This window comes from Ailuropoda melanoleuca, chromosome 4, assembly GCF_002007445.2.
Source record: "Ailuropoda melanoleuca isolate Jingjing chromosome 4, ASM200744v2, whole genome shotgun sequence".
Taxonomy (NCBI): domain Eukaryota; kingdom Metazoa; phylum Chordata; class Mammalia; order Carnivora; family Ursidae; genus Ailuropoda; species Ailuropoda melanoleuca.
In genome coordinates this window covers 67,235,437-67,258,414 of record NC_048221.1, presented here as the reverse complement: position 1 = coordinate 67,258,414, position 22,978 = coordinate 67,235,437, and the positions used below count along the sequence as shown (strand labels likewise).

The 22,978-nt window shown below is 36.0% G+C and overlaps 1 protein-coding gene across 3 annotated transcripts in view; it reads left to right on the top strand.

The window, feature by feature from the left end:
- The window catches only part of EIF5B (eukaryotic translation initiation factor 5B), an 87,434-nt gene that overhangs the window by 55,778 nt on the left and 8,678 nt on the right, over positions 1-22,978 (top strand). For all 3 annotated transcript variants that reach the window (XM_002919955.4, XM_034658998.1, XM_034658997.1), the window contains exons 11-17: positions 4,386-4,493; positions 4,678-4,788; positions 7,241-7,308; positions 7,861-8,002; positions 21,343-21,474; positions 22,314-22,496; positions 22,623-22,784. In XM_002919955.4, the coding sequence (XP_002920001.1) occupies positions 4,386-4,493; positions 4,678-4,788; positions 7,241-7,308; positions 7,861-8,002; positions 21,343-21,474; positions 22,314-22,496; positions 22,623-22,784 (906 nt within the window). The remainder of the gene's footprint in view (positions 1-4,385; positions 4,494-4,677; positions 4,789-7,240; positions 7,309-7,860; positions 8,003-21,342; positions 21,475-22,313; positions 22,497-22,622; positions 22,785-22,978) is intronic.

Genomic DNA, 22,978 nt, shown 5'->3' with positions numbered 1-22,978 from the left:
TATATGTCTAGCTTATTTCACTTAACTCTGTGTGGTAGCTGTATCTGCAGATTTGGTACTATCTGCAGTTTAAGGCATCCACTGAGGGTCTTGGAATGTATTACCCCCTGGATAAGGAGGGGACTGCTGTAATTTAATCATCTAATATGTGGTCTTATATGTCTAGCTTATTTCACTTAACTCTGTGTGGTAGCTGTATCTGCAGATTTGGTACTATCTGCAGTTTAAGGCATCCACTGAGGGTCTTGGAATGTATTCCCCTGGATAAGGAGGGGACTGCTGTAATTTAATCATCTAATATGTGGTCTTATATGTCTAGCTTATTTCACTTAACTCTGTGTGGTAGCTGTATCGGAATTTTCATTTTTATTTCCAGATAGTGTTGTATAAGTATACCATATTTTATTATCTCTTCACTAGTTAGAGACATTCGAGTTGTTTCTAGTTTTTGGGTATTATAAATGGTACTGCTACGTACATTTGCTTATAAGCCTTTGTATGGAAATGTGGTTTCCTTTTTTTGGATATATTCCTAAGAGTGAGATTGCTGGATTATATGGTAAATTTGTGTTTAACTTTTTCAGAAACTCCTAAACTATTTTCTAGAGTGGCTGCACAATTATAGATTCCTACCATTTGAGGGTTCTAGTAGTTTCTCTGCATCCTTACTAATACTTAACATCTGTCTTTTCAATTATAGTCATTCTAGTGGATATGAAATAGTATATCTTATTATGATTTTAATTTGCATCTCTGTGATGTTGAGCATTTCTCAGTGTGCTTTTTGGCCGTTCTGTATCTTCATCTATTCAAATTTTTGTCCATTTTTAAATTTTGTAACTTGTCTTTTTATTGAGTTTTAAGAGTTCTTTTCACCTTTTTAGGTTTCTTTTGAAGTGAATGAATTTCTAATTTTGTTAACATCCGTATCGGAACTTGCTTTTGTAGAGCACACTTCTAGTGTTGTATTAAATCATTGTCTGACCCAAGGTCATGAATATTTTGTCCTAACTTTCTTTTCTAAATTTCTGCCTTTAGTTTCTTGTATCTTTAGCTCTATCTCTGATCTGTTTTAAGGTAAATTTTGTGTATGATGGGTCAGAGACTAAACTCATTTTTTATTAATTTAGCATCATTGGTTGAAAAAGCTATCCTTTTCTCATTGAATTGCTTTGGCATCTTTGACAAATCAATAGGTCAGAAATATGAGGATTTATTTTTGGACTTTCAGCTCAGTTTCATTATCTGTATTATCTGTTCTTATGCCAGTACCACACTGTCTTGATTACTATAGCTTTAATAGTAGGTTTTGAGGTAGGGAAATACGAGTCTTACAGTGTTGTAATTCCTTTTCAAGTTTGCTTTGGCTATTCTAGGTCACTTGCTTTTCCATATAAATTTTATAGTCACTTTGTCAGGTTTTGGAAAAAACTTGCTCTGATTTAGATGGAGGTTGTTTTGAATCTATAGATCAATTTTAGGGAGAATTATCATCTATTATAATAATCTTGAATCTTCCAGTCTATGGAAATAGGCTGGTTCTCCATTCATTTGGATCTTTTACAGTTTCTTCCAGTAGAGTGTCGTAGTTTTCACAGTTTAAGATTTGTAATTCTTTTGTTAAATTTATTACTAGGTGTTTTATTGTTTTTGATGCTATTGAAAATGGGTTCATAGTTTTTAAAAATTTTTTCATTTCTACTATAACGAAATACAGTTGAGTTTTATAGCTCTCATATCCTGTAACGATATCGAAATATTTTTTCTAATTTTTTATGGATTCCTTACAGTTTCCTATAATCTGTGTCATGTTCTCTATCAAAGACAGTTTTAATCTTGCTTTCCAATCTCCCTGCTGCTTATTTCTTTTTTTTGCCTGATGTCCCTGGCTAGAACAGTACATTAGTCTAATAGAAGTGGTAAGAGCAGACATACTTGCCTTGTTATCAATCGTTGTGGGGAAAACATTCAGATTTTCAGCGTTAACTATGATGTTAATGGTAATGCCCTTTATTGGTTTGAGGAACTTCCCTTCTTTTCCTAATTTGTTGAAAGTTCATATCATGAATAGAGATGGGTGCCTTTTCTATGTGTATTGAAATTCTTTTTTCTTTTTTGTATTAATATATGATGTATTATATTCGTATTCAGATGTTAAGCCCAACCTTGCATTCCTGGAATAAATCCCACTTGATCCTGGTGTAATCCTCTTTATATGGTACTAGATTTGGTTTGTAATATTTTGTTGAGGTTTTTGTGATCTATATCCATGAGGGATATTGATCAGTAACTTTCTTAATGATTTGTTTGTCTGGTTTTGGTGTCATTTTAAAATTAGCTTCCTAGGATTAGTCACGAAGTGTTCCTTCCTCCTATTTTTTCTGCAAGAGTTTGTGAAAGATTGTTTTTCCTGTCTTAAGTGTTTCGTGAAATTTACTAACCAAGGTTTTGTCTTTCGAAGATGTACCAATTTCTAATTCAGTTTCTTGTTATATTGTTATTTCTGTCAAATTTTCTTTTCATCTTGAGTCATTCTCAGTAATTTTTGTCTAACTCTTGTGTTTCATCTAAGTTGTGAGCATGAAGTTGCTTATGGTATCCTTTTATAGTCCTTTAAGTTTCTGTAAGGTTAGTAGTGGCATCTCTTCTTTTGATTCTGATTTTGGTGATCTGTGTCTTTTTTTTTTTTTTTTCTCTTGGTCAAACTAGTGAAAGGTTTTCTGTCTATTTGATCTCCTCACACTGGGTGCCTTAAACAATAGAGATTTATTTTCTGATAGTTCTTGAGGCTAAAAGTTCAAGATGAAAGGGTCAGCGGGGTTGTTTCCTGGTGAGAGCTCTCTTCCTGGTTTGCAGATGGCTGCCTTCTCACTGAGTCTTTGTATGGCCTTTACTCTGCGTGCCCAGAGAAAGATTTTTCTTATTTCTCTTCTTCTAAGGTCATCTGTCTGATTGAAGTAGGGCCCTACCCATTTAACTTTAATTACCTCCTTAAAGGCCCTATCTCCAAATACAGTCACATTGGGAGTTAGGGATTCAGTGTATGAATTTGGGAGAGATTCAGTTAAGTCCATAACACATTTCATGGTTCCAAAACCTTGCTACTTAAAATTTTCTAAAATCCGTACCAGACGTCCTGAGTAAGAATCTCCATTGTGGATAGGGGTCTAAGCGATTCTGTGCAGCCAGATAGATTTCAGCCCTGGGATTGAGGAAATATTAAGAAATCTCTAGCTACAGATGATTAAGTGGTTACTAATTTTTGGTGTTACATACAATACTGCAATGAGCAAACACTGTTGTACACATGCATTTCTCATGCTTATGTCATTGCCTCAGGACAAATACTTACAGATAGAATTTGAGTTAAAGTCTGTACTGCATTGCCCTTCATAAAATTTTAATGCTACACGAAGTGTGGGAGAAAAAGGCAATTTTCAACCATATCAAATCCTAACTAAGGTCGTGATGTTTGCATTTGGATATAAAGCTCTTGTGTACTACTCCTTGTTAGTAAATACTCACATCTGACTTGACATTCCAGAATGTTTTTTCACTCCATTTTCCATAGAAAGATCCAGTGTCCAGTGGTAGAAATGAAAGTAAAGAATTTTTACAAAAATGGTTTTTAGATAGAAGATGTTTTGTAAATTACTTCAGAATTTTGATGAAAGTCTTCTCTCATTTGAATGCCAGCTTTACTGTACTTGAAAAGTTGGCATTTCAAAGAGCTGCTGGCATGTGTGTTTTTGTTTGGTTCTTAAAAGCTGAAGTATCTAGGTAAATGCTACAAGAGAAATGCATTGTGATGCAAGGACGTGGCTCTCATGCCTAATGAGTGGTATTAAGGTAGGAGAAATGTCATTGGACGTCTTAGGCTGGGGATTAAATAAACCGTCTCTCAACTGAAAGGTTTTATAGTGTTTGTACACTGGATAAAGTTTAAAAATAAATTGCTTTAAAATATAGTTTTGAGGTTCTAATGAGATTGTTTGAATGCAAGAGTATATCTCCTTTTATATAAACCCCCACATCAGCTAGAGGATGTACTGAATATGTACTGAATGGAATACAAGATCACTTTCTTATATTCTATTAAATAAGCAATGTACAAAAGTGTTCAGAAAGTTGAAGCCAAAACTTCACACTATTTTTACTGATATTTAACAGGATTTCCTGAAATTTATTTTAACAGGTTTCTCTTTGTCCAAGGGTACTGTTACGGGAATTAGATTGTAAAGGTTTGTTGTAAAATGCAATTACATGTAGTTAACAAAGAAGTTGGATGAAGATTGTGGCATTCTCTTGCTAAGGCAACATAATTTGAAGAACAATAATGATAGGGTTTGAAATAATAATTTTGTGATTTTTTTTTTTATTCCTAGAAACGGCGACTCGAACATAGTAAAAATGTAAATACAGAAAAGCTAAGAGCTCCTGTTATTTGTGTACTTGGACATGTGGACACAGGGAAGACAAAAATTCTAGATAAAGTAAGAAAATATTGTTAGCATTGATAGAACTTTTTAAGTAAGTGAATGATACCTTATAAAAAGCTAATAGAAACCATAGCACAGATAGGCAGTTCTGTTACATTAAATAGGTTGCTATTTTCTTATTGCTTTTGCTTCTTTTTATATTTTGAAATACAAATCTGAATCTGCTGTCTCATCCTAGCTTCGTCACACACATGTACAAGATGGTGAAGCAGGTGGCATTACGCAACAGATTGGGGCCACCAATGTTCCCTTGGAAGCTATTAATGAACAGACTAAGATGATTAAAAATGTAAGTACACTGTATTTGGTGTGTTTTAATCTCTGACAAAAATTAAGGTATAAATTATTTCAGATACAGAAAAGAGTAGTATAAAGATCATATGCTCACTATTCGTAATTAACACTTGTGCCACTCGGTTCTATTTTACTTCAGATTTTTTTTTTTTTTAAAGAAAACATTAGGTGTTATAGGGCCCCTCATTTTTTATTTCCTTTCCTCTTGCTCCTGAAGGCAATTACTATTTTGAAGTTAGAGTATATTGTTCCCCTGCGTGTTTTAACACTTTTACTGTAGAATTCCATGTTGAAAAACTGTTTCCTCCTCCAGCCTCTTTTCCTTCTATCACGTTGATGGTGTTTTCTTTATCACCCTAATATTTTCTACTTTGGAGATATTGAGTTTATTCAAAATAAATAAAGAAAATCACATAAGATTAAGGTAAAGTTTAATGAATCATTATAAAGCAAACACTTTTGTGTCACCTATATTAGGAGATAGAACCTTGGCCCTTACCTCGGGAGACCTGTATTAGGTCCTTTTGCAATCGAGACACTCTTCTACTGAGGAGGAACTTTTAAAATAATCTTTACCTTTTAATGTGTTAGAGGTTGCAAAATGTTGTTATTCCAAGCCCATTATCCATGTTTATAAAGAGTGCTTTGGTTTTGTTTTACCTTAAACTCACGGATTTAAACATATTTACTGTGTTTTAGTTCATTTATTCTTGTGGTAAGATAGTCTCATTTTCGTCCAGTAATTGACTCCTGAGTCTTTTTAGTTCAGGTTTAGTAGTCTTTGGTTGCGTCTTTGCGGTCTGATGTAGCAGGATGTTTTGGGCTCATCTTATACATACTCTGCTCCAGTCTTGGAACTGAGCCTTATAAAAATTCCCTAGTTCTGTTACCACAGAGCAGGTAAAAAAGTAAATTTGGAACTAAGAAGTAACAAAACTGATAATTGACACACAGAGCATAAATTATTATATGCTAGTATCTCCCTTTATTCTTTATTTGGTCTTAGTTCTGTATATAGAAGGGGTCTATGAGTTTGTCTCCAGTTTGTGGGGGGTTTTTTTGGGTTGAGATTGTGTTTTATGAAGCTCATTTTCTGGTAGGTTTCTAAGGAAGGAATAAGAGGAATAATAATCTTTGAGTTTTTGAATATTGCCTACCTACTTTGTGGCCTTCACCCTAGAAAGTCAGTTGGCTACATATAAAATCCTTGATTCACATTTTCTTTCCTTAAATATCTTAAAAGTTACTCTCCTTTTTTCTCACATAAAATATTGCCTTTCAGGTTTGATCATAAGCTGGTTTTCATCCTTTCATAAGTAATGTGGCCCTTCTGCATCTTGGGGTTGATTTTTCTGGGTCAGTTTCCCAGTTATGTGGAAATTTTCCAGTTCCATTTCAGTATGTAATTTAAAATCTTTATTTTAGGACAGTTTTCTTGAATTACAGTTTTTCAAATTCATAATTTAAAATTTATCTTGAAGTTGTAATTTATCTGGTATTTCTGTGTATTAGTCATTGGGGATTTTATAATAGCTCATTTCACCAGTTGCCAGAACTTGAAATCTGGTGTTACTTTAGAACACAGTTAAAGAGCATGATTTTTATTAGGTCTGTATTAAAGTTCTCAGGATAACTCTTATATGACAATTATAATTGTTTGTATTCCAGACACTGAAGTGGAAATAATTATGGTGCTCAGTGAATGTTGATTTAAGATCACCAGAATGCAAATATGTTTTGCATTTGAATCATTTTGACCTAGATCAGGAGATAAGATTTTGAAAAATCACTTGAAGATTGACAAAAAGTATAGATAAACAAGTAAAAAAGATCATATGTGTGTGTGTGAGAGATTTGTTGGTCAGTGCCACTATTTAGAGTAAAAGAGAATGTCCATATCAGGCATGTTGTAATTTTTTCCCATTCATTAAAGAACTTTTGTCCAGAAAGTCATGTGTTTATGATGTTATTTAAATAAAGCAGTCTTTCTTTAATATTTTAGGTTGGTGTAGTAAATTTGCTTTAAAACATACTTTGGGATATTTTTCAAGGTTTAGAATAGAATTGCTTTACAGTTGGACCAGATACATTTTTCAAGTAGTCAGAACCTCTTCTTGCAAGTTACCTTTTTAAAGATAATCACTCTCAGACGACTGCTATCTTTTGTTACTTACTGATAATCTGCTCAAAATTAGAGTACACCGTGGTTTTATGACTTTAACAAAGAGAATGTTTTCTCATTTCATTTTTTCCCCTGCAAACTCCTTTTGATTAATGAAAATATTGACTTATGTGCTTTGCTGGTTGATCCCCTGAATGTTGTAAAACCAGTGGTGAAAAGGAAGTGGTGATATTCTTTAGTTTTCATGGCCGAATAATTGTTTTTATAAAGAAACTTGCATTGTGTTGGCTTCTTTAAGCTCTCTACTTTTCCCCACCTTTTCTAGTTTGATAGAGAGAATGTAAGAATTCCAGGAATGCTCATTATTGATACTCCAGGGCATGAGTCTTTCAGGTAAGAGCAACTTGTGTTACTTGGCATCAAACTGCTAGAAAACATTAAATCTAAAAGTGCAATGAGTGAGAAAGTCTGATTAGTCAACGTTGGGGTAGTATTTTAAGATCTATAGTCCCTGTAACTACCAGTCATCATCTGTGCCTTACTGAATAAGTAAGTAGTAATTTATTTAGATACTTGTTTTTTATAGAGATCTTTTCTACTTTGAAAGACCAAATCCTAATACATACTTGGTCTTTTTCCTGTCAAACGCATGATAGGTGGAATTTATCCTGTTGCCTGTTGGCTGTATTCCTTAGTGCAAAAACTTGGCCAATACAATTTGCAGAAATACTGGAGTAACTTCTGGAACTAACTTACTCCAGCTGATGTTAGTTCACTTTGCCAGATAAGCATTTGGCAAGTTAAGGGCTAATGGCACTCAAAATTTTAATGCGTGTGCTTCATTTTGTTTTTTTCATTTAGGTTTTACAAAGAAACATTTGTTTCTTTAAGTAAAAGAGTAATTTCAAGATTTCTATTTATGCATCTTTTTCCTCTTTTCAACAGTAATCTGAGAAACAGAGGAAGCTCTCTTTGTGATATTGCCATTTTAGTTGTTGATATTATGCATGGTTTGGAGCCCCAGACAATTGAGTCTATTAACCTTCTGAAATCTAAAAAATGTCCCTTCATTGTTGCACTCAATAAGGTAAGCTCCCCTGAAGAATTAATGTGAATACATGTTTCCGAAATTTTTGTGATTAAACATATGTGTCCTAGTATAACTTTCATATAACAGTATGTACTTATGCTAAGTTAAATGTATTTTGATAAATATATACACACATGTAACCACCACCATCAGAATATAGACCATCTCCATATTGCCAGAATGCTCACTCAAGTTCTTTTAAAGTAAGCCTACCCCCTTTTTCAACCCAAACACTGATCTGTCACTATAGAGTAGTTTTGTGTGTTTTATAATTTCATATTAATGGAATTATACAGTGTTTAATCTTTTGAGTCTGGCATTTTCCACTACTCTTGTTATTTTACGTTTATCCATGTTTTGCATATACCATTGGTTATTCCTTTTCCTTGATGAGTGGTATTTCATTATCTGATTAATACCACACTTCGTCCATTTACACACTGAGGAATATTTGGATTGATTCCACTTGAAGTTATTAACAAAGCAGCTGTCAACATTTCACACATCTTTGGGTTGAAATTTCTTTTGATTTACTTTGAATAAATATTTAAGAAGAAAACTGCTGGGTCAAGTTGTATGTATGTGTTCCACTTAATGAGAAAATGACATTTTCCCAAAGAGTTTGTACCATTTTATATTTTAAGATTTCAGTTTTTTTTTTTTTAAGATTTTATTTATTTATTTGACAGAGATAGAGACAGCCAGCGAGAGAGGGAACACAAGCAGGGGNGGGAGGAAGAAGCAGGCTCATAGCGGAGGAGCCTGATGTGGGGCTCGATCCCGTAACACCGGGATCACGCCCTGAGCCGAAGGCAGATGCTTAACGACTGCGCCACCCAGGCGCCCCTAAGATTTCAGTTCTGCACATTCTTGCTGACATTTGTTCTACTTACTAAGCAAATGTTGCAAGTAAGTGTGCAGTACTAAATTATTGTTTAATTTGCATTTCTGTGATGACTAGTGGCATCAAAAATCTTTTCATATATTTACTTGCCATGTATCTTTTTGTTAAGTAACTATTTTAAAATCTTTGCTCATCTTTTATTGGACTGTTGTCTTACTGTTGAATTTTAAGAGTTCTTTATTGTTGATTGAAGTCTTTTGTCAGTTATATGTATTGCCTGTATGTTCTTGTAGTCAAGGACTTGGTTTTTCATTTTCTTAATGATGTATTTTGAAGAGCAGAAATTTCTAATTTTGGTGAAGTCCAATGTATGAGAAATTTTTTTTATAACTTGTGTTTCTTATGTTCTCTATAAGTAATTTTTAACCACCCCAAGGTTCTGAAAATTTTTTTCAGTGTTTCTAGATATTTAACATTTAGATAGGTGGTATTTTTAGTTAATTTTTATGCATAGTATAAGTTAAGGATCAAGGCTCACTTTTGGGGGTGCCTGGGTGGCTCAGTCATTAAGCATCTGCCTTAGGCTCGGTGTGATCCCAGGGTCGTGGGATCTGCTCCACTGAGAGCCTGCTTCTTCCTCTCCCACTGCCCCTGCTTGTGTTCCCTCTCTCACTGGCTTGCTCTCTGTCAAATAAATAAAAATAAAAAATCTTTATATAAAAAAAAAAAAAGGTTCACTTTTTTCCACATGAAAATCCGGTTCAAAACCTTTTTGTTGAAAAGATTGTACTTAATTTATTGATTTCTTTTTTATAATGCTATACAGTTGACACAACGTTACATTAGATTCAGGTATACAACATAGTGATTGAACTGTATACATTATGCTGTGCTCACAAACATAGCTATCATCTGTCACTATACAGTGCTATTACAGTACGCTGTACCTTTTATTCTTGTGATTTATACATTCTATAACTGGAATCCTACACGTCCTCCTCCCCTTCACCCATTTCATCCATGACCCCCCACCCACTTCCCTGCCTCTGATAACCACCACTTTGTTCTGTTTATGGGTCTGTTTCTACTTCTTTGCTTGTTTTTGCTTTATTTTGTTTTTCTTTTTTTAGATTCCACATATTAGTGAAATCATATGGTATTTGTCTTTCTCTGTCATGCTTATTTCACTTAGTGTAATATCCTCTGGGTCTGTCCATGTTGTAAATAACAAGATCTCATTCATTTTTATGACTGAGTAATATTCCGGGGTGTGTGTGTATGTGTATATGTATGTATGTGTAAACTCCACGTCTTTATCCATTTAACTATCAGTGATCGCTTACGTTGCTTTCTTATCTTGGCTATTATAAATAAATGATGCAGTAAACATAGGTGTGCGTCTGTCTCTTTGAATTAGTGTTTTTGCTTTTTTTAGGTAATTACCCAGTAGTGGGATTACTGGATCATAATGGTATTTCTATTTGTGGTTTTTTGAGGAATTGCCATACTGTTTTCCACATTAATTGGTTGCACCAATTTACCTTTACATGAGGGTTCCCTTTGCTACATCTCCTCAGCAACATTTGTTATTTATTGTCTTTTTGATACTAGCCACTCTGACTCTGTCATAAGGTGGTGATATTTCATTGTGGTTTTGTTTCCCTGATGATTAGTGATGTCGAGCATCTTTTCGTGTGTTTGTTGGTCATCTGTATGTCTTTGGAAAAATATCTATTTAGGTTCTCTGCCCATTGTTTTATTTGGATTATTTGTGTTTTGGCATGTTGCATTGTATATGTTCTTTATATATGTTTGATATTAACTCTTTATTGGATGTGTTCTTGCAAATATCTTCTCTCAGTAGGTTGCATTTTTGTTTTGTTGATGGTTTCCCTCACTTTACAAAAGGTTTTTATTTTGGTGTAGTCCTAATAATTTATTTTTATTTTTGTTTACCTTGCCTTAGGAGACATCTATAGAATGATATTGCTATAGCCAATGTCAGAGAAATTACTGACTATGTTCTCTTCTAGTTTTATGGTTTCAGGTCTTACATTTACATCTTTAATGCATTTTGAGTTTATTTTGTGTATGGTGTTAGAAAGTGGTTTGGTTTTATTCTTTTTTTTTTTTTTTTAAAGATTTTATTTATTAATTTGACAGAGAGAAACAGCCAGCTAGAGAGGGAACACAAGCAGGGGGAGTGGGAGAGAAAGAAGCAGGCTTCCAGAGGAGGAGCCTGATGTGGGGCTCGATCCCAGAATGCTGGGATCACGCCCTGAGCTGAAGGCAGATGCTTAACAACTGCGCCACCCAGGCGCCCCTGGTTTTATTCTTTTACATGTAGCTGTCCATGTTTCCCAGCACCATTTATTGAAGAGACTGTCTTTTCCCCATTGTATATTCCTTTCACCTTTGTAATAGATTGACCCTTTAAGCATTGGTTTATTTCTGGGCTCTCTGTTCTGTTCCATTGAACTGTGTCTATTTTTGTGCCAGTACCACTCTGTTTTTATTATTATAGTTTTGTACTATAGCTTGAAATCTGGGATTGTGATAACTCCAGCTTCGTTCTTTTTCTCAAGAATTCTTTAGCTATTTGGGGTCTTTTCTGATTCTATACAAATTTTAGAATTATTTGTTATAATTTTGTGAAAAATGCTATTGGTATTTTGATAGGGATTGCATTGAATCTGTAAATTGCTTTGGGTAGAATGGACATCTTAACAGTATATCTTTCCATTTGTTTGTGTCATCTGCCGTTTATCAGTGTTTTAGAGTTTTCAGAGTACAGGTTTTTTTACCATTTGGATTAAATTTGTTTCTAGGGATTTTATTCTTTCTGGTACAACTGTAAAACGGGATGGTTTTCTTAACTTGCCTTTCTCCTACTTCATTATTAGTGTATAGAAATGTAAGAGATTTTTGTATGTTAGTTTTTTATCCTCCACCTTCACTGAATGCATTTATTCTAATAATTTTTTGGTGGAGTCTTTAGGAGTTTCTATATACATTATTCTGTCATGCACTGACAGTGATGGTTTTACCTCTCCCTTACCATTTTGGATGCCTTTTATTTCTTGTCTGATTACTACTGTTGGGACTTCCTATGTTATATTGAATAAAAGTGACAAGATTTGACATTCTTGCCCTGTTCAGTCTTAGAGGAAAAGCTCTCAGTTTTTCACCATTGAGTATGGTGTTAGCTGTGGGTTTGTCATACATGGCCTTTATTATGTGAGGTATGTTCCCTCTAAACCCACTTTGTTGAGTTTGTATCCATGAACGGATAATTGGTTTTTGTCAGATGCATGTTCTGAATCTATTGAGATGATCTTAGGACTTTGTCCTTCATTTTGCTAATGTGGTGTATCACCTTGATTGATTTCGAATATTGAACCAACTTTGCATCCCTGGAATAAATCCCACTTGATTGTGGTGAATGATAGTTTTCAGTGTATTGGTGAATTTGGTTTGCTAATTTTTTTTTTTTAAGATTTTATTTATTTATTCGACAGAGATAGAGACAGCCAGTGAGAGAGGGAACACAAGCAGGGGGAGTGGGAGAGGAAGAAATAGGCTCATAGTGGAAGAGCCTGATGTGGGGCTCGATCCCATAACGCCAGGATCACGCCCTGAGCCGAAGGCAGACGCTCTGCTGTGCCACCCAGGCGCCCCTGGTTTGCTAATATTTTGTTGAGGATTTTTGCATCTGTGTTCATCAGAGACAATGGCCTGCAGTTTTCTTTTTTTATAGTGTCTTTGTCTTGTTTTGGAATTGGGCTAATAACTGGCATCATCGAATGTATTTGGAAATTTTCCTTCCTCTTCTGTTTTTTGGAATAGTTGGAGAGGAATAGATATGAACTCTTCTTTAAGTGTTGGGTAGAATTCACCTGTGAAGCCATTTGGCTTCAAATGTCCTAGACTTTTGTTTGTTGGGACTGTTTTGATTATTGGTTCAATTGTGTTACTGGTAATTAATTGGTCTGTTTGGCTTTTCTGTTTCCTCCTGATTTTGTTTTGGAAGGTGGTATGTTTCTAGTGATTTATTTATTCTTTTTTTAAATTTTATTTATTTGAGAGAGTGAGAGCGAGCAAAAGACAGAGCGTACAAATGGGGAGGGACAGAGGGAGAAGCAGACTCCCTCCTGAGCAGGAAGCCTGAGGGGGGATCATGACCTGAGATGAAGGCAGATGCTTAACTGACTGAGCCACTGCATACAATTTTTTGTAACAGACTTCTAGTCCTTTGTTATTTCTGTGATGTTGGTTACTTCTGTGGTTTCAGTTACTTCTATTTCTCATTTTGCCCTCCTTTTTTTCTCAATGAGTCTGGCTAAAGGTTTATTAATTTTGTTTCTTTGCAAAGAATGAGCTCTTGGTTTCATTGATCTTTATTGTTTTTATAGTCTCATTTATTTCTGCTCTAATGTTTGTCATTTCTTTCTTTCTACTAACTTTGGGGTTTTGTTGTTGTTTTTCCCCAGTTCCTTTACGTGTAAGGTTAGATTGTTTGAGATTTTTCTTTCTTGAGATAGGCCTGTGTTGCTATGAATTTTCCTATTACTGCTTTCACTGTATCACAAAGATTTTGGACTCTTGTGTTTTCATTTTTCATTTGAGTTCTTCATTGACGTCATGGTTTTTCACTACCGTGTTGTTCAGCCTTCACATTTTTTTTTTTTCCAGTTTTCCTCTTGTAATTGATTTATATTTTTATTACTGTTTTGGTTGGGAAGGATTGATATGATTTCAATCTTAAGTTTATTGAAACTTGTTTCGTGGCCTGACATGATCTTGCCTGAAAAGTGTTCATGTGCCCTTGAAAAGGATGTATTCCTTTGTTGCTGCACAGGATATACTTTACATGTCCCTTAAGTCCATTTGGTTGGATGTGTCATTTATTACACTCTTTCTTTATTTTGTACCTGGATGATCTATCCAGAGAGGTAGAGGTGGTATTAAAGCCACCTATTGTTCTTGTATTACTTGAAGTTTCTCCCTTTATGTTTGTTAATAATTGCTCTATGTCTTTAGGTGCTCCAACTTTAGGTACATAAATACAGTTGTGGATCTTCTTGTCGGATTGATTTCTTTATTATTATGTAGTGCCTTTCTTTGTCTTTTGTAATCGTCTTTGTTTTAAAATCTCTTTTCTCTGATACAAGCATTGCTGCGTGGCTTTTTTTTTTTTTTCTTTCCACTTTTGTTCACATCGAATAGCTTTTTCTGTCCCTTCTGTTTCATTGTCTGTGTGTTTAGGGCTGAAGTGAGTTTCTTGTAGGCAGCATATAAATGGGTTCTATTTTCTTAACCATTCTGTCACCCTTTGTTTTTTGAATGGTGCATTCAGACCATTAAAATTTAATGTAATTATTAATAGGTATGTACTTATTTCCATTTTGTCAATTCCTTTCTGGTTGTTTTTGTAGTTTTCTTTTCCTTCTCTTGCTCTCTTTTCTGTGATTAACGGTTTTCTTTAGTGTCATCATTGGATTTCTTTTGTGTGTCTATTATGGTTTTCATTTGTGGTTACCATGAGGTTCATTTGTAACATCCAAAGTATATAGCAGTGTATATTAATTTGGTGGTCACTCACCTTTGAACATAGTCTAAAAAAACTTCATTTTTATTTACCTCCTCCACGCTTTAAATATGTTATTATGTTTTGCATCTTTTTATTTTGTGAGTCCTTTTCCTTTCATAATTTTGTTCTTTTATGGCCTTTTTCACTTACAGAAGTCTCTTTGATATTTCTTGTAAGGCTGGTGTAAGTGGTGAAGAACTCTTTTAACTTTTGTTTGTCTGGGAAACTCTTGCTCTGTCCTTCAATTCTGAATAACCTTGCTGGGTATAATGTATATGGTTGTAGTATTTTTCCACTCCTTTGTGGCCTGCATGTTTCTGCTGAAAAATCAGCTGATAGTAGCCTTATAAGGTTTCCTTTGCATATAACTAGTTGCTGCTTTTGCTGCTTTTAAAATTCCCTCTTTATCTTTCATCTTTGGTATTTTAACTGTATTTCATGATATGGACCTCCTTGGGTTCATCTTGTTTGGAACTTTCTGGGCTTCCTGAACCTGGACATCTGTTTCCTTCCCAAGCTAAGGAAGTTTTCAGCTATTACTTCCTGAAATAAGTTTTCTGCCCCTTTCTCTCTGTTGTCTCCTTATGGGACCTTTATAAAGAGAATGTTTCTTTGCTTGATGTTATCTAAGAGATCCCTTAATCTCTCCTCATTTTTTAATTCTTTTTTTTTTCTGTTCAGCTTTGGTGCTTTCAATTTCCCTGTTTTCTAGATCACTGATCCCTTCTTTTTTTTTTTTTTTTTTTTAAAGATTTTATTTATTTATTCGACAGAGATAGAGACAGCCAGCGAGAGAGGGAACACAAGCAGGGGGAGTGGGAGAGGAAGAAGCAGGCTCATAGCAGAGGAGCCTGATGTGGGGCTCGATCCCATAATGCCGGGATCACGCCCTGAGCCGAAGGCAGATGCTTAACCGCTGTGCCACCCAGGCGCCCCGACTGATCCCTTCTTATGCATCCTTAAATCTGTTGATTACCTCTAATATATTTTTCTTTTCAGTTATTGTGTTCTTCAGCTCTGGTTGGTTCTTATATTTTCTATGTGTTTTTTGAAGTTCTCCCTGAGTTCATTTGTGGTTCTCTCCAGTCCAGTGAGCATCTTCCTTACTGTTACTTTGAACTTTTTATCAGGCATATTGCTTACCTCCATTTGATTTAATTCTTTATGTGAGGTTTTGTCTTGGTCTTTTGTTTGGAGTATATTCTTCTGTCATTTCATTTTTATTTCTTCCTCTGTTTATATGAATTAGGTGGAACAGCTGTTTCTCCTTAACTAGAGGGAGTGATGTTGTTTATGGGTTCCTGTGTAGAATGTGCTTGTTGAGTTTGGGTGGCTGGCTGGAGCTGTGCTGTTTGTGGGTTGTGGGTCTTGGCACACTCCATGCTGGGGCCACCGTCGTATGATAATCAGAACTGAAGTTGGTTCAAGCTGGGTGTTTCTGGGGGCTGTCTTTGCAGAGGGCACCCTAGCATCACAGAGCTGAAGTGGGGGTAAGCCAGGGGATTTAAGGGGTCTCCTTGCAGGGAGCACTCTGATGGGACAGCTGAAACTGAATGGGCACAGGCTGGGGCGGTCCTATACTGAAGGCATGCTGGGAGTACAGCTGAACCTGAAGTAGATGCAAGCTAGGGGTCCTGAGGCTCTCCATGTGGGGGCACCCTGGTGGGGGGCGAAGCCAAGGTGGGTATGGGCAGGGGTATCCTGGCAAGGCAGCTGGAACCAAGGTGGGTGCAGGCTGGGGGTGCCTGGGGCACTCTGTGCAGGAGGTTCCCTGGTAAGTTGTCTGGAGTCTAAGCTGGTGTGGGTTGGGAGGTTCTGACATGCTCTACACCAGGGGTGCCCTGGCAAGTTATCTGGAGCCGTAGTGGTGTGGGCCTGGAATGTTCTAGGGTGCTTTGTGTTTGTGTCACCTTGACGAGACAGCTGGACCTGTAGTGAGGGCTGGCAGGCATGTCCTGTTAGGCATCACACTGGAACCACCCTGATGGGATGGCTTGGGCTGGTGTGGGCTAGGGACTCAGGGCTCACTGAGGTGGTAGGCCAGCCAGAGTGCCTGGACCTTTGCCCCTGTTTGTGCTCAGAGCAGAGGGGAATGTGAAATGAGGTACAAGTTCCTCTTGACAGTACCTGGAGAGAGTTTCAGCAGTTCATCTGCTGTTAGGCAGGGTTCTAGAACTGGTTCCTTTACGTTCTAGTTGTCCTTTCAAACTGCAGCATTTTCCTGTACCCCAGGGCAGACTCATCTGCTCACAGTCCGTCAGCACTGTGCGTGCACACAGCAGTTTGCCCTGCTGGGAAAGGGGTTTCTCTTTGTTTGTGTCTTCCTCTCTCTTGCCGTTCTCTGTGCGGCCTTTGTTGTGCAGAGCTGTTTAGTCAGCTCTTAGTTCCTCTTCAATATCAGTGCTCTGAATAGGTGTAGATCTGGTGTGTCTGCGGAGGTGGTGAGTGAGTTCAGTGTCTTTCTGTATCTTGCCATCTTGAACCAGGAGTTCTCCGTTGAATTACTCTTTGTTGAAAATTACTTAAGCCATGTATATATGCATGTCCCTTTTTGGTATCTGTCTTTTCTTCCATTGACCTATATACCTATCCTTGGCTTCTACTACCCTATCTTGATTATTATAGTTTTATAGTAATGTCTTGAAAGCAGGTGGTGGTCATTTCTTTAACTTTTTGTTTCTCAAAGCTGTTTTGATTATTTTAGGGTCCTTGAATTTTCATATAAAGTTTAGAATCTGCCTCTTTAGTTTTTACAAAAAAAAGCCTTCTGGAATTTTTATTGGAATTGTATTTAATCTGTAGATAAATTCTGTAAGAGTCTGCATTTTACCAAAATTGAGTCTTCTGATAAGTGAACATGATATCTCTACGTTTACTTAGTTCTTTATTTTCTCTTAGTGATATTGTGTAGTTTCACTGTCCACGTGTTAGGCATATTTTTCTAAATTTATTCATAGTACTTCATGGTTTGGGTGCTATTGTAAATAACCATTTTAAAAATTCAGATTTCTGATTTTAATTTCATAAAGAAATATAGTTGATTTTTATGTATTTTTAATCTTGTGATCTTATTAAATTAACTTATTAGGCCTAGTAGCTTATGTTGTAGATCATGTGGGATTTTCCTTCTACATGATTACATTACCTTCACATAGCTGTTTTACTTCCATGTGTGTGCTCTGTAAATTTTCTTCTTCCTTGCTACACTGACTAGATGTTCTAGAACAATGTTGAATAAAAGTAATGACAGACACCTTGCTTTCTGCCCCATCTTAGGGGGAAGTAGTTGGTCTTTCACCGTTACATATGATGGCAGTCATAGGTTGCTTAAAGCATTATTTGTGGTGGTTTGTTTTTTAAGTCAGGAGTTGTTGATTTCTATCAGATGGCTGTTCCACATCTCTTGAGATATTTATGTGGCTTCTCCTCTTTATTCTGTAAGATGAACTAATGTTGTTATTTTGAGGGGACTTTACTTTTCATTAAGACTTTATTTTTTTTCTTTTTTAGAGCCATTTAAGATTTACAGCAATACTGAAGGGAAGGTACAGAGATTTCCCGCATACCCCTGTCTCCCCCATGCAGTCTCCGCCATTATCAGCACCTTCCCTCTCACACCAGAGTGGTATATTATAATTGATGAACTTACATTGACTTACCGTCACCCAAAGTCTATGGTTTACTTCTCTGTGTTGTACATTCTGTGGATTTGGACAAACGTTTGGACATGTATCCATCATTTTGGTACCGTAGAGTATTTTCACTGCTTTGAAAATATTTTTGCTGTGCTCGTTTGTTCCCCCACCTCCCAATTCCTAGCAAAAAAGTCCCTGATCTTTTTACTGTCTGGATAGTTTTGCCTTTTCCAGAGTGTCATATAGTTGGAATTATACTGTATTCTACAGTAAGCTTTATCAGATCACCTTCTTTCACTTAAAAATAGGAATTAAAGTTTCCTCCATCTGTTTTCATGGCTTCATGGCTCATTTTTTACTCGTAGCTCATTATTCATTTTGTTTAATATCTCCATTGTCTGGATGCACTACAGTTTATTCATCCATTGAAAGGCATCTTGGTTGCTTGCAAGTTTGGCAGTTATGAATGAAGCTTCTGTCAACCTCCATGTGCAGGTTTGTGTGTAGAGACATGTCTTTTTCTCCTCTGGGCGAATACCAAGGAGTGTGATGGCGGATTGTATGATAAGAGTGTTTAGTTTTGGAAGAAACGGCCAAACTCTTCTCAAGTGTTGTAAGTTTGCAGACCCACCAGCAGTGAGTGAGAATTCTTGTTGCTCTACATCTTGGCCAGCATTTGGTATTGTGTTTTGGATTTTGGCCATTCTAATGAGTATGAGGTAGTATTTCGTTGTTTTAATGTGTGTATTCTTAAGATGTTCTCTAAGATGTGGAATGTCTTTTCACGTGCTTATTTGCCGTTTCTGAGGTGTCAAATTCATTGGGCCATTTTTAATTTGGCCAAGTTTTGAATTCTAAGAGCTCTTAATATGTTTTGGATACAAGTTCTTTATCAGATGTCTTTTGCACAAGTTTTCTCCCAGTCTGGCTTCTTATTTCACTCTCTAGACTCACTCTGTATTTCATAGAAGTTTTTAATTTTAATGAAGTTCAGCTTATTAGATTCTTTCTTTCATAGATCTTGCCTTGATGTGGTATCTGAATAGTCCTCACCTCAGCCAAGGTCATCACATTTTCTCCTATGTTTTCTTCTCGGAGTTTTAGAGTTTAGTATGTTACATTTAGGTCTGTGATTATTCCGAGTTAATTTTTGCAACATGGTGGGCCTGTATTGTGTCTGGATTCAGTTTTTTTGCATGTGGGTGTTCAGTTGTTTCAGCACCATTTGTTGATTACTATTGAATTTTTAAATGTTAACCAACCTTGGATTACTAGAATAAACCCTACTTGGTCATGATGTATTTTATCTCTTTCATATATTGCCAGATTTGATTTGGTAAGTTTTTGTTGATGATTTTTGTGTCTGTGTTCATGAGCGATTTTGCTATATAGTTTTCCTTTCGTAGCATCTTTTGTCTAGTTTTGGTATCAGAGTAATGTTGCCTTGTAAGATTAATTAAGAAATATATCCTCCTTTATTTTCTGAAAGAGTTTGTATAGAAATGATATTTCTTTATGTGTTTGGTAGAATTCACCAGGAAGCCACATCTGCTTAGAATCTCTTCTTTTAAAAAGGTACACGTTATTTCAGTTTTTTTTCTTTAATTACTATAGAAATTTGTGTTTCAGAGAACTGGCTTTTTTATTGATATTCTCTACTGTTTGTTTTATATCTCATTGATTTCCAGTGTTAATTTCATTTCCTTCTTCTTTGGTTTTCATGTCTACTTTTTCTAACTTAAGGTGGAATTTTAGATTGTAGATTTCAGATATTTTTTCTTGTCTCATAGAAGTATTTAAGGGTACGTTTAGCACACTGTTAGAAGCACTGCTTGGGGCACCTAGGTGGTTCAGTTAGTTAAGTGTCTGACTTGATTTCGGCTCATGTTGTGCTCTCAGGGTTGTTGGATTGAGGCCCAAGTCTGGCTGTGTGCTCAGTGCAGAGTCTGCTTGTCCCTTTCCCTCTGCTTCTCCCCCCACTTGTGCTCACTCGCTCTCTATCTCTAGAATAAATAAAATCTTAAAAAAAAAAACACAAAACACTGCTTAGGTATGTTGTGCTTTTATTATCATTTAGATCAAATTATTTTCTGAATATTTTTACTTGATATAAAATTCTAGGTTTAAAAAATATTTTTTTCTTTTATTGTCATTGCTTTATGGTTTTTATCTCTAGTTGTCCTTTGTTTCCCTGTTGTAATGTGTCTTCCCTTTTCTTTGATTGGTTTTAATAAAGAACTTTTAAGGGTTCATCATTGAGATTATGTAATAGTTGATGTTTATCCTACTTTGGCTTGATTTTCTTCGGTCTTTGAATTTATATATTCATCAGTTTAAAAAATTTTTTGGTTATTAAGATACTTTTCATAAGTGACTAAGGTTTTCTTTCATGCTTCTTTTGTATGCTTCCATTGGGATAGTTTTTATTGCAACATCTTCAAGGCTTCCAGTCTTTTCCTTTGTAATATATAATTTGCTGTTAAGCTTATCTAGTGAATTTTTATTTCATAGTCTTTGTTTTTTTAGTTCTACAAGTTTCATGTTTTTCCTTGGAAGTCACATATATTCATAATAACTATTTTAAGGACCTCATATACTAATTATAACATCTTTGTCATGTCTGGGTCTTTCTACTCATTTTTCTCCTTTGTAGCATTCAGATTCGGGCAGCCTCTTTATATTGTAGCCCTAGACTAAGGAAACAGATTTTGCTTGTTTGTTTTTACTATTAAATAGTTTTTCCTCTCTATACCCATTTATCCCACTTTTGAAAAGAGAAGGAAAATACATGATTTACTCAACAGAGTAAATCTAATTTGAGCAATAAAACAATTAAAATGGGCTGTTCTCTGAGATACGATGTAATTTTTTTTATTTTCTATTTTTTTTGTATAATTTTCCTGGTGATGATACTTGCTGTAATTCTTATTTCTGACGACTAAACAAAACCATTTTGGAATTCCAACAAAATACACTAATAGTCCTAAGATAATTCTAAGATACCATCTTTTGCAAACAAATGACAGCCTTTCCTGAACTGGTTTGGAGGCTGATGGGCTGCATGTTACTTCAGAAGTTTCTAATTTAAGAGGGGATGCAGTTAAGCGGGTTATTACAGGCTTTTTGGTATAATAAAATATTTGAGTAATTCACACTCTCCTGAATGTATATAATATACATTAGGAACTTTTAGGAGCTTTAACCTAAATTAAATTCCTGAGTGTTCTGAATGTTTTAAAGATGTTTCTTACGAAAAATTTTTGTCCAGATTGATAGGTTGTATGATTGGAAAAAGAGCCCTGACTCCGATGTAGCTGCCACCTTAAAGAAGCAGAAAAAGAATACAAAAGATGAATTTGAGGAGCGGGCAAAGGCTATCATTGTGGAATTTGCACAGCAGGTAAGAAAACTTTCCCTTCTTAATGAAGAGCCTCTATCATAGAATATTTTTTCCTTTTGTTCTATTGTCCTTATAATAAAGCCAGCAGTTTCACTAATGCTGGTTCTGTTCCCTTATTGCTGGCAAGTAGTGTGTTCCATTCTTTTCCCTTATCCCTTTTTTCTTTTTAAATTAGCTAATATCTCAGAGATCTGTCTTTGTAGGCTGAATGTTTAAATTTTAAAAATAAAGTTGACTTGGAGGGGCACCTGGGTGGCTCAGTCGGTTAGTGTCTAACTCTTGATTTCAGCTCAGGTCATGATCTCAGGGTCGTGAGATGGAGCGTTGTGTCAGGCTCTGTGCTCAGTGGGGAGTCTGCTTGAGGTTCTCTCTCCCTCTGCCCCTCCACCCCTAAAATAAATAAATGAATCTAAAAAAAACGAAAGTTGACTTGGAAAGAAACCACTCTTCTGTGATACAACTAATACCTACAGGATATGTATGATCTCTTGAGTGTTTTTGAGGAGTTTTGAGGATAAGCCATTTGCTTATCTGTCGTCTAATCAGTCATGCTGTCCTGGATATTTCCTTCCACAGCTTGGCCTTTCGGGATGATTTTGCTTTTTTTTTTTTTTTTTTTTTAAGATTTTATTTATTTATTTGACAGAGATAGAGACAGCCAGCGAGAGAGGGAACACAAGCAGGGGGAGTGGGAGAGGAAGAAGCAGGCTCATAGCGGAGGAGCCTGATGTGGGGCTAGATCCCATAACGCCGGGATCACGCCCTGAGCCGAAGGCAGACGCTTAACTGCTGTGCCACCCAGGCACCCCATGGAATGATTTTGCTTTTTATGTCTCTAGGGTTTAAATGCAGCTTTGTTTTATGAGAATAAGGATCCCCGTACTTTTGTGTCCTTGGTACCTACCTCTGCGCATACTGGTGATGGCATGGGAAGTCTGATCTACCTTCTTGTCGAGTTAACTCAAACTATGTTGAGCAAGAGACTTGCACACTGTGAGGAGCTAAGAGCACAGGTTATGGAGGTAATTAAGTTGATTTTCCTTTTTGCCTTTAACAGTGAGTTCTTGGATGTGGATGTCTTCTGCTCTTAGATTCAGTCAACATAGTATAGCGTCTCTCTGATTCCCTTTATATACTATGTCTCTCAGGTTAAGGCTCTCCCAGGAATGGGCACCACTATAGATGTGATACTGATCAATGGGCGTCTGAAGGAAGGAGATACAATTATTGTTCCTGGAGTAGAAGGGCCCATTGTAACTCAGATTCGAGGCCTCCTATTACCTCCTCCAATGAAGGAATTACGAGTGAAGGTAAGCCTAGGTGGTAAGTGTTGACAAATGGGACATGTATGTACAGTGTGTATGAGTTCTGTTAAGGTCACTTCTTCACTCCGAGAGCTGCTTGGCTTAATATGCGTTCGCTCCTCAGCCTCCATTAGATGTCTTCATACAGAAGGGATCATCTGTCAGAATGGAGATGTGTGCAAATTCTTATTTATCATCGA